The sequence below is a fragment of the Nipponia nippon genome, unplaced genomic scaffold (genome assembly GCF_047370975.1).
Source record: "Nipponia nippon isolate SJK-2023a ecotype South Korea unplaced genomic scaffold, ASM4737097v1 scaffold_9, whole genome shotgun sequence".
NCBI lineage: Eukaryota > Metazoa > Chordata > Aves > Pelecaniformes > Threskiornithidae > Nipponia > Nipponia nippon.
Window position 1 is genome coordinate 587,952 of NW_028262413.1, and position 12,050 is coordinate 600,001.

The window sequence follows — 12,050 nt, forward strand, 5'->3', positions numbered from 1 at the left end:
TAGTTTGGGCAGTAAATTATAGTCAGTCTTCTAGAAGACATCCTGGGTTGAATTCATTTTACTGTATCCATCTTATAGGACCCTGAAGAAAACCAAATGTTCTCTATATTTCACCATATTTTGTTTACACTGTATGTTTTTACGTGCTTGCTTTTTCAGCAGCCATGCCAAGTACATGTGATAGCGTGCACAGAAGTGGTTTCGACCTGTGCCCATGCTGAGGCACAGTTGTGCTGTAGGCAAACTGGCTACTGCCGATCTGGGCAACGTTGAGCAGATCTCAGCCTCCGAGAGCTTGCGTAGATGTGCGTGGAAGTCAAGGAGTATCTTCAAGGGAAGCTCAGTATTTTGCATACCTCGGTAGTTAATTGTAGAAGTCTCAAGAATCAAAATCTTAGGCTACAGAGTCATTCTCCGCCTCTGTTTTGAAAATCAGATCTTCCAGACTTGCAGAATACTCATCAGTGTTAAAAAGTCTTTGTATTTGTGGCAACAGCAGTAGTGCTAGAAACTTACGGTAGCCAAAACCCCAAAACTCTAGAAGATCCCAAAAGATTTTTTTTTCCTGTTCTTTCCTTGTAAAAAGTATCAAATTATGCAATTTAAACTGGTAGAATTGTTTATTAAAGGCCTTTAAACTTAGTTTAAAATCCTATATTGTGTGTTACCTACACATCTCCAGTTGTGTGCTGAGTAATTTCCTCTTCACTCCGAAGGCAACGGTGATTATCATGTTTGTCATGCAGGTGCAATTTAAAGTCACTGTATGGGTAATTTAACTCTACCCTTTGATAATGTATATTTTGAATGACCAGTTCAGGAAACACAGTAAATTACTATTTTCATTTAAGAAAATAGGTATATGAAATAATAGGGCAGGACTTCTGTAAGTTACCAGGCAGGTCTGCGCCTGCCAGCCATTAGGTTAACAACCCTTTGGGCAGTTTCCAAGGGATTTTTTGTTTGCTTAGTGTTTTTGTTTTTAAATAGACAAAGATTTTCAATATTCCTTTTTTGTTTCAGAACGTTTTTAGTGTGCTTGTGGAATTCAGGAGTATCATAGCTGCTTATACGCAGAAAGCCACCTTACATTGAAAATAGTCTTTCATTCTTATTCTCAGTTTCTATGTCAGAGCGTTCCCCAAAAAACCAAAACCTTGGAGTTTGTTTATTTAGTTGACAAAACTGTGCAAATCTCTATTCAGATTCTCTCTCTCAACTTGCTTGGCATTGTAATTATCATAAAAAAGCTAGAGAATGAAAGAATCACGATGGATCAAAGGAGAAAAAGTATATTTAATATAAAAAAAAATCTGACCGTGGTTGTCTTTTTCCAAGGGCATTTTTAATGGCACGGAATATATATTGAATGAGAGGGGGACTCTGTAGTAGGAAGAGAAGGATGAGGAAATGTGCAGTGGTCTTTTCTTGCGTGTGCAACTTTTTCACTAGCAGACCTCATAGTACTGACCATGGGGGCTGTCTTTAAGTACTGTGAAATCTTGGAGATGCATGGGTGAGCTTCCTAGCAATTCGGTCTGGTCATGTTGCCATTAGTTTCGCTGTAGGTTTTTTTCTGACAAGCAGGACGAGATGTGCTCTCTCTCTTAACTCCCCAGTTCCCTACTTACGTCTTCCAAGTCAGCCTAGAGCTGAGCTGCTTGAGAAGTTTAAATGTAAAACTTCTACATGGGAGGGGCTTGAGCTCCACCCATCTGCTGTTCATCATTAAACTCAGCAGTGCTATAAAATGTAAATATTACCACTACTTAAAAGTTAACATAATTTTGTGTTTTAAATAAGCAGTAATAAATATTAACCAAATGATAGATAGTAGCTGATATAACGAAAGGATGCTTTGTAATGACAGGAGATTTAAAAAGTTGTGTGAATGCCATAATGTATTGAGCAGAGTAGTAATATATATATCAAAGATGGCTTGGAATAGGAAAAGTTATTAAAATTGGAAAACGTTGCAGTGAATTTTTGAAGCCGGGCACCCTTGTGAAGAATTGCTAACACTAGGAGATTCATTTCAGTTTATAACATATTCATATTATATTATAGTCTGATTATGAAAAACAATGCAAAGATGACTTGGGCATCTGTACATTTAGCACTTCTCTTTATAAAGGATTTGACAGCTTAATAGATATTTAATAGCCTTTAACTTGGAAAAGCAACATGAATCTTAAGATTTGAGTGCCACGCAGGGAGCATTTATATATTACCTAAAATATTATAGAGTGTTAACTAGCTATGGAGAAGATGAGGTGCAGTGTACTTAATTCTTTCAGATGTGGCCTTCTCAATCCTTGCTAAAGTTTATATTTACAGAAATAAATTAACAGCATCCTTGCAAAGCACACTGCGGGCACATCCAGTGAGCGCTTCGGTTCTAGGATTAATCACACTTTTGACGGGAATCTCCTGATCATCCCTGGTTTTTAGACTTCAGTTTGCATTGCATAGCTCTTTGCTAGAGCCATATCGTCTTTGTAGAGTAGACTAGACCTAAATCTGTGGAAAAGAGTAGTTACCAATTCATGCGATTCAAAAGTTACTTTTACAAAGTCATGTGATACTTGCAAGCCTTCCTAAATCAGAGGAAATCAACTGGCTTTTTAATCTTTTAATTATATTTAGAATATAGCTATCTAGCTTAGACATCATCTAATATTTTAAAAACATTGTCTGAGATCTCTCTCCATACATACCACAGCTACTTAAGTAGGGCTAAAAAAACTCTGCTAAAAACACGTGTTGGCTAACGTGCTGCAGCAGAACTACCTTTTCCAGTCTGGAGAACTTCTCTGACCTCCCTGTCATCTTCCTGCTAACCAGGTGCCACTGTCAAAAAGCAAAGTCCAAGTGCTAAGAGACCTCTGATATGATTTGCTTTGTGCTGATTATTGTATCTCCTCCGTTGTTCGTTGTGAGCAGTTTATCATAGAATCAGGTACCCACGCTGCCTGTGGAGACCCAGTTATGCCACGCTCTCAGAAGTGAGCTCAGGCTTGTTTAAGGGTATGAACCGTGACTCATATTTAAAGTTTGTGGGATTTCTGAGCTTGGTTTATTTGCAAAAATTTTGCAGTCCATTGTAAACCTAGTGATCTGAAACTCTTCGTTATCTTACGTCCTCATAAGGGTGGGCGGCTGGACTAGAAAGCTTAGCAGCATTGTCAAATTCCTCATTACGCGAACTAGTTTTGTTCATCCTAAATTTTGTATACTCAAAGCTTTTGGATGTTTGTAACATTTCTACTATGCAGTTGGTAAGGTGCTCTCATCTGGGCACCAGTTATTTGCAAAAGCATCCCATGATTGATAATGAAAGAGGAACGGCACTTCTGGGGTTTCCTGTCTGAACAACGTGGTTGCCGACCATGCCACAGCTCTGCGGGGCTGCAAGCCTTCAGCAGACACAGGCATGATGAGGATGGTACCCTTCATTCTAAACTTTGCTTCGAGTAGGTATGTTTATACTGACGCCAAATTGTGCTGCAGTCAGTCGGCTATACGTGGTAGCGATATTTTGCTAGCACGCGGTCAGGTTACAGGCCTGAGGCTGAGAGTTTATCTGTCTGTCTTTATATGCAAGAACCACTGGCTACTTTTTTTTTCATATACTTCAACTGCTCCAGCTCTCAGAAATGTTGTTATTGGCATATATGTTATTTTTATAAATTGCATTAAGGATATTCCATTCTCTATCATCATTTATTTGAAAAAAACCCAAGTAGCCCAATTTGACTGTGATATAAACATTTCATTCATTCATTTAAAAAATGTGATAAGTGAGAGAAATGTGGGTTGGAAATGCAGCCAGCAGCCTGGAAAGCACATAATAGGAGTTGGGAAACAGCACAGCGGATATCTGCACTTCAGTTGAATGCTTAAAGTTTGTTCCAGACCATTAGGGTTGAGCGTTTGCAACCAACAGTTACGGAGTAACACATATTTGAGTGCAGAGTGCACAATATTTTCCATTTACTGTACCCTGGTGCTGGTATGTTTTTTCTTTCTCTAAAAAAAAAGAGGAAAGATCAAATTTGACAGATACGAAATGTAATCCTAAAGTAACGACTAATCTTAATCCAAAATACTCAAACTTCATTAATGCAGGTTTGCACTCAAAAAATGCACTGAAAGGCCGGAAGGAAATGGCTGAATTTACAGAGATGCTCAAGTGTCGGAGCGCCCAGTGGGGGCTATCGGAGTTGAGTACCGTGGCAATTCAGAGTACTTTTTCACGTCTTTGTGCATGTGTTTAGGTTGCCAATTTGAAAATATTGCCCTCAGTTTATTTCAGTTCAGACTACTCACAGTGGAATTCTTCCATGCTTTGTAGGCATGGAACTAATCTGCATGGGCAAAACAACTGGTACCTAAAAGATCTGTTCTATTGCCTCCTAAAAATGATTGATATGATTACGTATGTGCAGGAGTGACATATGCTAACACAAAAATGAGACATTATTCTAGTCATAATTTGAATGTAAGTCCCCCAGTCATCACTGTAACATTAAATAATAGTATTAAAGTCTTCCTACGGTCATTACAGAAACAAAGGAAAAATACACATATGAATTTTTTTTTCCGCCTTGTATCAGGCTGTTAAAGCTCCTGAACATGAAATTAAAGATGAATCTGAACAGCCATTTAAATGTTTATAGGATTAAAATCCCGCCTAAGCCACGTGTTTGTTGTGACCACTGTATTGCATAGCATCTGCTGTGATGAGCACAGATATAATAGCCGCATATTTTTGTAAAATTAAAAAAATGTATATTGTTTGTAAAATATACCATATAGATCAGCAGTATTACTTATGAACAAGCGTGTTTTAAAACAAAGCACAAGAATTAAGTTTTAACTAGAAACACGCAGCATTGTTTTTAAACAAGTTGAATTGCTTTTAATGTTGGTGCTGTCCTCAACTCACCCTCAAATTACAAAGACATATCTTCCATTCTGCAGGATAACGGGAAGATATTTTCTCTAAATTCTTTGGTTCCTCACGCGTAGGCTTATCCTGTAAGTACGGTCAGAGTTCCGTGCTGCTTGACAGTCATTTTGTTCCCTCGAACGCTCCGTAACCTTTGCGACTGTCCGAAGAAAGAAGGGGAAAATGGATCAGGAAACGGGGGATTTCTGAATGCTATGAGGAGGTTTATTACCATTCTTTGTTGTTGAAACAAGGCACATAGCGGTGTCACTGGCCACCAGCTAATGGCAGCATGGTTGTAAGCCAGGAGGAGGAAAATAGTTCAGTGCAAGTGAGCAATGAACGATGGTATTTGGGCTCCTCGGTCTGAACAGTCTGGTATGACTGTGTCCTCTCTGCAGCCGTCTGGCCCACCCTCAGTCCCATACAAAATACACCGCATGGAGCACGTTTGCTTCAGACTGGGTGTGCCTGGGGCCAGGTAAGTGGCTGCTTATTAGTAGGGAAGCCTCAGGTCTGTGTTCGGCTTATACCCTGTCCAAAACTTCACGTCAGTGAAGAAGGAAATGGATTCTCTCTCCTGCATGGAAATACAGAGGCTAAGCTGTTTAACAGTAATATTGATTTCCTTTAATAGCAGATGTTATAGTCAAATAGTAGAGAGTAAACAACTTAAAGGTTAAGTTTGCTTAGCTGGACGAGACACATCTCTTGCATGTTTGAAATCGAATTACCTTAGCTTTGCGTGTTATGGATCCAGCTATGTTAGGAAAGGAAAGGAGAGTTGAAGCCAGCAGCATTTCAGAGACAAGATGTTAAGCCTAGCCCATACAGATTTTGCACCTTATGATTTAGGTAGTTGTAGTGAAGCAAGGAGCTGCATTAAGCAAGGAAATAAGTGACTGACAGAAGGGTGTGATCTTCAGGTTGGCCAGTCAACTGGTCTTCTTACTTCAGGAGATACAGCAGCCTCATGACTACAGCAGCCAGGAAGAACCCAGGGTCTAGCTCTGCCTTGCTGCTGCTGTCCCCGTTTTCATCAATGGGGGAGAAGCTCTGAAACCCCTACGGGACAGACTGCAGAGGGCCCACAGCAAAGCCACCCGCTGCAGCAACCCGTAACGTTCTCCCTCTGTCCCTGTCCCACAGGGACCGACACGGTTTGTCCTATCACCCCTGCCCCTTCCCCCGCTGTGCAACAGCTCCCTCCTTTCCAGGGAGGTTTGTCCCTCTCCCAGCTGCCTTCCTGATCCTTTGCCACCCCAGAGCTGGAGAGGCTGGAAGAGGAAAGGAGGAGAAAGAAGCACGCGGTGTGGAAAGAGGGCAGCGCAGCAAGGGCAGTGTCAGCTCAGTCTGTACCCCTCTGCTGCCCTGAGTCTGTCTTCTAATTATTCCTCCTTACAGGAGAAAATAATTCTTATAATAAGAAAAAGAGCTGACATTTTTGAAATTAGGTTGGGTTTATGGGTGGGGGTTTTTTAAACATAGTCTGTGGAAAAAACTATTATGATAACAATGTAATATATATTATAACTGTATGAATACTTTTTTATATATACAAGCAAAAGGAAGAGATTCAAACTGGTAAAAAAACAGGTTTGAAGGTAGTTTGCTGGCTCTTTTAGAACAGGTGGTGTAGTCTGCAGTTAGCTTTAGGCATCACGTTTCCCCCCGGTCAGGATGCATTTCCCTGCAGGATCACGACTCGGCCGTTGAAGACCCTCCTGCAGAGGATGGCTCAGCCACCGAAGCCAAGCTCCTGCTCTGAATTACCCTGGAGCAGTCTGTGTCTGCATGTTCGCTGGTCAGAGCTGGAGATGATGACCTTCCCATGCAGGAACCTGAGTTACATGCATAAAGGCAGCTGGCGTGACTGCCCTCCAAGATTTGTATTACAGTCCTATTATGAGGCTTTCCAAATTCTAGGCTATCTTAAGAAATTAGAAAGAACTGGTTCTCTGTGGGCAGAGCCATTTAGCCACCAGACACGCGCTAAAAGTGTGCTTTCTTATCATGCCTTCGTAAGCACAACTTCAGCAAATATAATTATCAATGCAGCAGTAGTTGAATTCCAAGTCTTTTACTGTTTCATTCCACAATGAAAAATTAATTTTCAAGGAACAGATTAATAAATACTTGCATTTTTGAGCAAATATTCACTATTTCCAAGTAACACATGAAGCTGTTTTTTTTTCCAAATCAATTTGCAGATGTTTTTACATGGGCCAATAAAGAAATAGGTTAGAAAGAAAGAGAGAAAGCCTGTGCAACATGGGAAGTGTTGTGTAATGCTCTGACTCCAAATACAGACTTTCTTGCAGATTTACTCTGTGTTCTTATTTTTTCTTCATTAACAAAATAGTTTGGCATGACTAGATTTTCTTCATCCTTCTCGCTCTACCCCGTTCAAGTATTGAATTTCTCCCTTCCTCACCTTCCCCGCAAAGGGAAGAAGCAGTTTGTGTTCGGGTCTGTTTTAAGCCTCTGAACCTGCACATCAAATAAGCAAACTAGTTCCTCAGTGGGTGAAAGATGGAGGAGAAATTATTAATAAGGTTCTTATTGACTCAGTGTGGCTTCAACATAACAGGAACCCCAACAGTTTATTCCATTTTATATATGAAGACATACGCAAGTCTTTTTCTGCGCTGTCACTATCAAATGGTGGTGGTGATACTGGTGTAAAGGAAAAGGGTTCAAATCAAGAGACTTAGATTGCTTAACACGAAAAGAGCTTTCCCTTTAAACATGAAACATTCTCCATGAATATTAAACATAGGCTATTAAACATAGACTTTCTTTAGATAAACCAGCAATAAAGTTCAGTAAAAATCCTTGCTCTGTCCCTGACACTTCTCCCCTATCGCCAGCGACACAGACGACAGCCTAAGCCAGCAGGTGTTCAGAAATGCTCATTGTAACACCAACCTTAGAGACGCACGGTGGGGCTCACTTAAAAGACAAGACTGTTTTCATTACTTTGTCAGCAACTTTCTTTATTTCCCACTGCAGTCCTGGAAGCTGTTTTGCTAGAGGTTTTTCTCCCTTGCAACTGAATCTCGCGTGCGCAATGAAACATTTTGGTGGAATATTTCAGCGTTTGAAAGAATTTCAGAATTTGAAATTCTGACTGTGTTTATGCACCTTTCGTTTTCTGTGAATGTTCAGTTCCTGAGACTTACTGGCATGAACGTTCACTGAAAATGAATCTCAGCCGCACGTGCGTCTCACCATGGGAACCGAAAGCTGAACTCAGACTGAAGACCTGCTGCTGGGATGAATGTATGCTTTATCCAGCTTGGGCACGGAGGCAGTGCCATGCGAATTGTCGGAATAGTCGCAGAGCCACCGCAGTGGCTAGGACTGGCGGAAACTTCTTTGCCATTGATCTAGCGAGGGCAAGAATACCTCACGACTGCGAAACGATCTTAAATTACAGCAGCTGAAATAAGTATAATTGGCTTGTGCACATTCTATTAATAGAAAAGAAAGCTAAATTGGACATAAAATTTTTTTGCCCTTAATTATTTGCTCAGCTCAAACTCTTGTCTTCAGTCCTCTGTCTCCAGTTGTTGAGAGGTTGATCCTTTGCCTGTGACCTCACAAGTCGATGACTGGTGAGGGGACGCACTTGGCTTTACAACTTCATTTCAAGATTATGTTGGAGAATTGTGAAAGGGAAAACATTCATTTTCTGCTTGGGGAAGATAACATTTTCTTTTTAATTTACCTCTTGTATGGTGGATGAGAAGCTAGTTGTTCCACTTAGCAAGATATCAGTTAAGATATTATTATGCACTATGGGAAAGAATGATGCAGTGAGCCAAAGGTTTCATCTTTTTATGGCTCTTTAGATGACAGTGACATGTTCTGTGGCAGTCACCCTAAGGTTAGACACTTCACAAACATCTGTAATAGATAAACAGACTGTAGATTTTTAAGAATATTCACTGCTTGGTAAACTGAACCGGTATAATTAGTTGGTATCTATCATCTTCCTAAAGTAGTTTTTACTTAAACTAATATATTGCTCTTTGTACTTCCTTTAATTCATAATTTCCATCAACCCATGCACATACTGCATTCCCCAAATTACCAAGTCTAGCAAAATCTTCTGTATCAATTCCTATAAACCTTTGTAGTTTTTGACTATTTTGTCAGAGAAGCCATATAGTAATTTGCTCAACATCATAGTTCTGTAGTGGAAACTTTCGTCTAGGTGAAAGTGTTCTTTTTTCATTCCAGCTATGTGAAGCGATAGGAAAAGCTCCCAATTTTTTTTTACTTCCCGCCCCCTCCTCCGCTTCTTTGGGGAAGCAATAGCTTATCCTGTGGAGCCCTTAGGCCACCCCAGAGAAGTGGGTGAAAGAAGAAACGAAATGGGAAATGTGCCCACCGTTCATGAAACGGCACCTTTAAGCCCGGCTGTATGGGAGGTGCCTTCTCACAGGCTTCAGTATTCCCCCGGGGGCCACAAAAAGGGGCTATCACAAGAGGGCTTGGTGTCAGGCACACCGTAGGCACAACAGAAGAGTGATTACTCCCATCTCATCAAAAAGAGAAATGAATCATTTAGCATCCAGCTCATAGTTCCAACACTTCATGTCCTTCAGGTCCTTTTCTGAGCTAGTTTTAAAGATGCGATAAATACAAGTTTCAGACTGCACAAAACCCAAATTGTGCCAATTTCTGGGATTAAAATTAGTATTTTTTTTCCTGTCCTTTAGGGTTTGATTTATTCATAACTGTTTTGAGAAATTCATGCAGTACAATTTTGGTGTTATTGTCTGTTAAAGATTTTCCCTCCTTTCCTTTTATTGGCCCCATTTCTCCCACACACAAATCCACAAAGCCACAGATGCTCCATTACAATGATGTCAGTCTTGCTACATGCTCCAGCTGTTTGGTAGGTACGTTTATAAAGTTCAGCCTTTTACATTATGCCATAAATGTATATTTCATGTATAAACATAAAGCTAACATACTGCAGATCACTCTTGAGTGTAATTTTAATGGAGGTTCAGTAAGTTTAAAAAATACTGAAAAGTGTTTAATCTTTCCGTTGGCAACATTTTTATAATAAGTTTTCCAAATTTTTTTTCTGAAGCTAGGTTTGAATATTCCCTGCCCCCTCTGCTATTTCAGCTTCTGTGATCTTTGGAAAAAGCAGGGAGTTATTTTAGTAAGACAATATGTATTTTAAAAAAAGATGTCTGAGGAAAAATATGTTTCTCTCCACATCATCTTGGTGCTCAAACCCTCACTTAACATTCTGTACATTTACCAGCATACCACACTGAAAAACACCTAATTCCTGGAATTGCCAGATTTCAGTGATATTCGATATGGCAGATATTCTGTTGATACGCTATATAAATTCTGACAGATTGTTCTAAAAATTTGTCAAGAATTGGGTCTGAGCCTTAAAGCCTTTTTGTATTGTGTCCTGAATCTCAAAGAAAAGGCTAAACAGTGCCTATTTGGCTCTGCTCCTCCCCCTGTTCTCTTTGGTACGTGCTGAAGAGTTCAGCTCATTGTAAGGATGTGGATCGTTGAACAGTGCCCGCCGGATCCTTCCCTGGTCTCCCCGGGTGCTTTCCTTCTTACAAACAATACCTTTCTTTCTCACTCTCCTTTTGAGTGGCCTACTTTGTCTTAATTTGAATGTGGTGTGAGTTATCACCATATTTGTACCATATAGTCATCATTATTCTAAAATGGGTCTCCTCACTTAGGAAGAGTTTGAGGCTTCTTAATATGTGTTTTGTTGGCTCAGTAATAAAATGACTCGCAAGAGGCCAGATGAAAGCCGAGATCTTTCTCAGTAGTTCACGTTGCTTCAAGCAAGACCCAGAGTCAATCAAGGCCGTAACATGATTGTAGAGGCTAAAGTTTGGGACTGTGAGTTATCGCTATGTGGCTGCAGAAGAACCTTCATTATTTTTGCAGATTGGTTCCATGTGTACTTAAAAATAACAGATCATAAATACATAGCTAGGTATTCATAACAGAGCAGAGATTCAGTATTGAAATCTGAAAAAGAGAAATCTGATAAACTCTTTGGTAATTCACTTGTGTCCCAGTCTCCGCGTTAACATATCAGCAGTATAAGCCTATCTGTTCTGCTTCACCTGTGTAGCGTTCAGCGTCGTGTACATCTCAAAATGGACAACCATATTCTGTGAACTGAGAGAAGCATTGCCCACGGCCCTCTGCTTCTACAAGGTGTGGAGATATAGGATGATATATCAAGTCAATGATATTTGTGACTAATACAGGTGGTGTTGACAAGTTCAAAGAACTGGCAAAACCTGTTGCTCAGAAATACAGATAATGTCACCATTATTTGATTTCTTTTTAATTTGCAGGTCTTTTGTCATCCAACAAATCCCAAGCAGCAATCTCTTCATGGTGGTAGTAGATAATGAATGCTTCTGTGATTCTGTCCCACCAATTACCATGGCACCTATAGAAATAAGGTATATCCTTTCATTCGCAAAGTTGTCAGAAAGAGATTCAAGATGCAAATACTGAAAAATTTCTTATTATGTAAAACTTGCATTCCATGACTTAAGAACACATCATTACCCATTTTGAAGTGCTGGGGCTGTTTGAAATTAAGCCAGCTGAGAATGCATTCTTACTTATTTTCAAAGAGAATTCACTTTTTTTTTTTGAACAGCCAATACAAATTAAGCAAACACACTTATGTGTGTCTTCAAGTATCATAAGGTCATGGCCATCTTTGGCCAAGTATGTAATTTCCTTATTAGAATGGAGCTCCTGATATTGGAACTTCTAAAACTCCTTAAAATATAGATATCTCCTTATTTTAGGGTTGGACTAGAGTACTGAAAATGTTTCAGAATCCTGCTTTCCAAAAATACAAAAATGTAGCAAAGTAAATATATCACTTAATTTTAGTTGCCCAACTTTTTATTTTGTGCTGTTCTGTAGTTCAGGATTTGTTTTCTCGCCTAAGTTGGAATTTATCAGAAGTAGCCCGCAGTATGCTTTTATTGCAGACTTACTATGGAAAGACAGGTTAGCAGTGTAAGTGCAAATGATGCTGTCTAAACTACGGATCACTGAGGAGAAA

At 39.8% G+C, this 12,050-nt stretch overlaps 2 protein-coding genes across 5 annotated transcripts in view; one reads left to right on the plus strand and one right to left on the minus strand.

The window, feature by feature from the left end:
- The window catches only part of CACNA2D3 (calcium voltage-gated channel auxiliary subunit alpha2delta 3), a 458,323-nt gene that overhangs the window by 444,750 nt on the left and 1,523 nt on the right, over nucleotides 1-12,050 (plus strand). For all 4 annotated transcript variants that reach the window (XM_087744701.1, XM_087744703.1, XM_087744702.1 and 1 more), the window contains one exon: nucleotides 11,320-11,432. In XM_087744701.1, the coding sequence (XP_087600827.1) occupies nucleotides 11,320-11,432 (113 nt within the window). The remainder of the gene's footprint in view (nucleotides 1-11,319; nucleotides 11,433-12,050) is intronic.
- The window catches only part of LRTM1 (leucine rich repeat transmembrane protein 1), a 115,766-nt gene that overhangs the window by 63,110 nt on the left and 40,606 nt on the right, over nucleotides 1-12,050 (minus strand). The window lies entirely within an intron of this gene.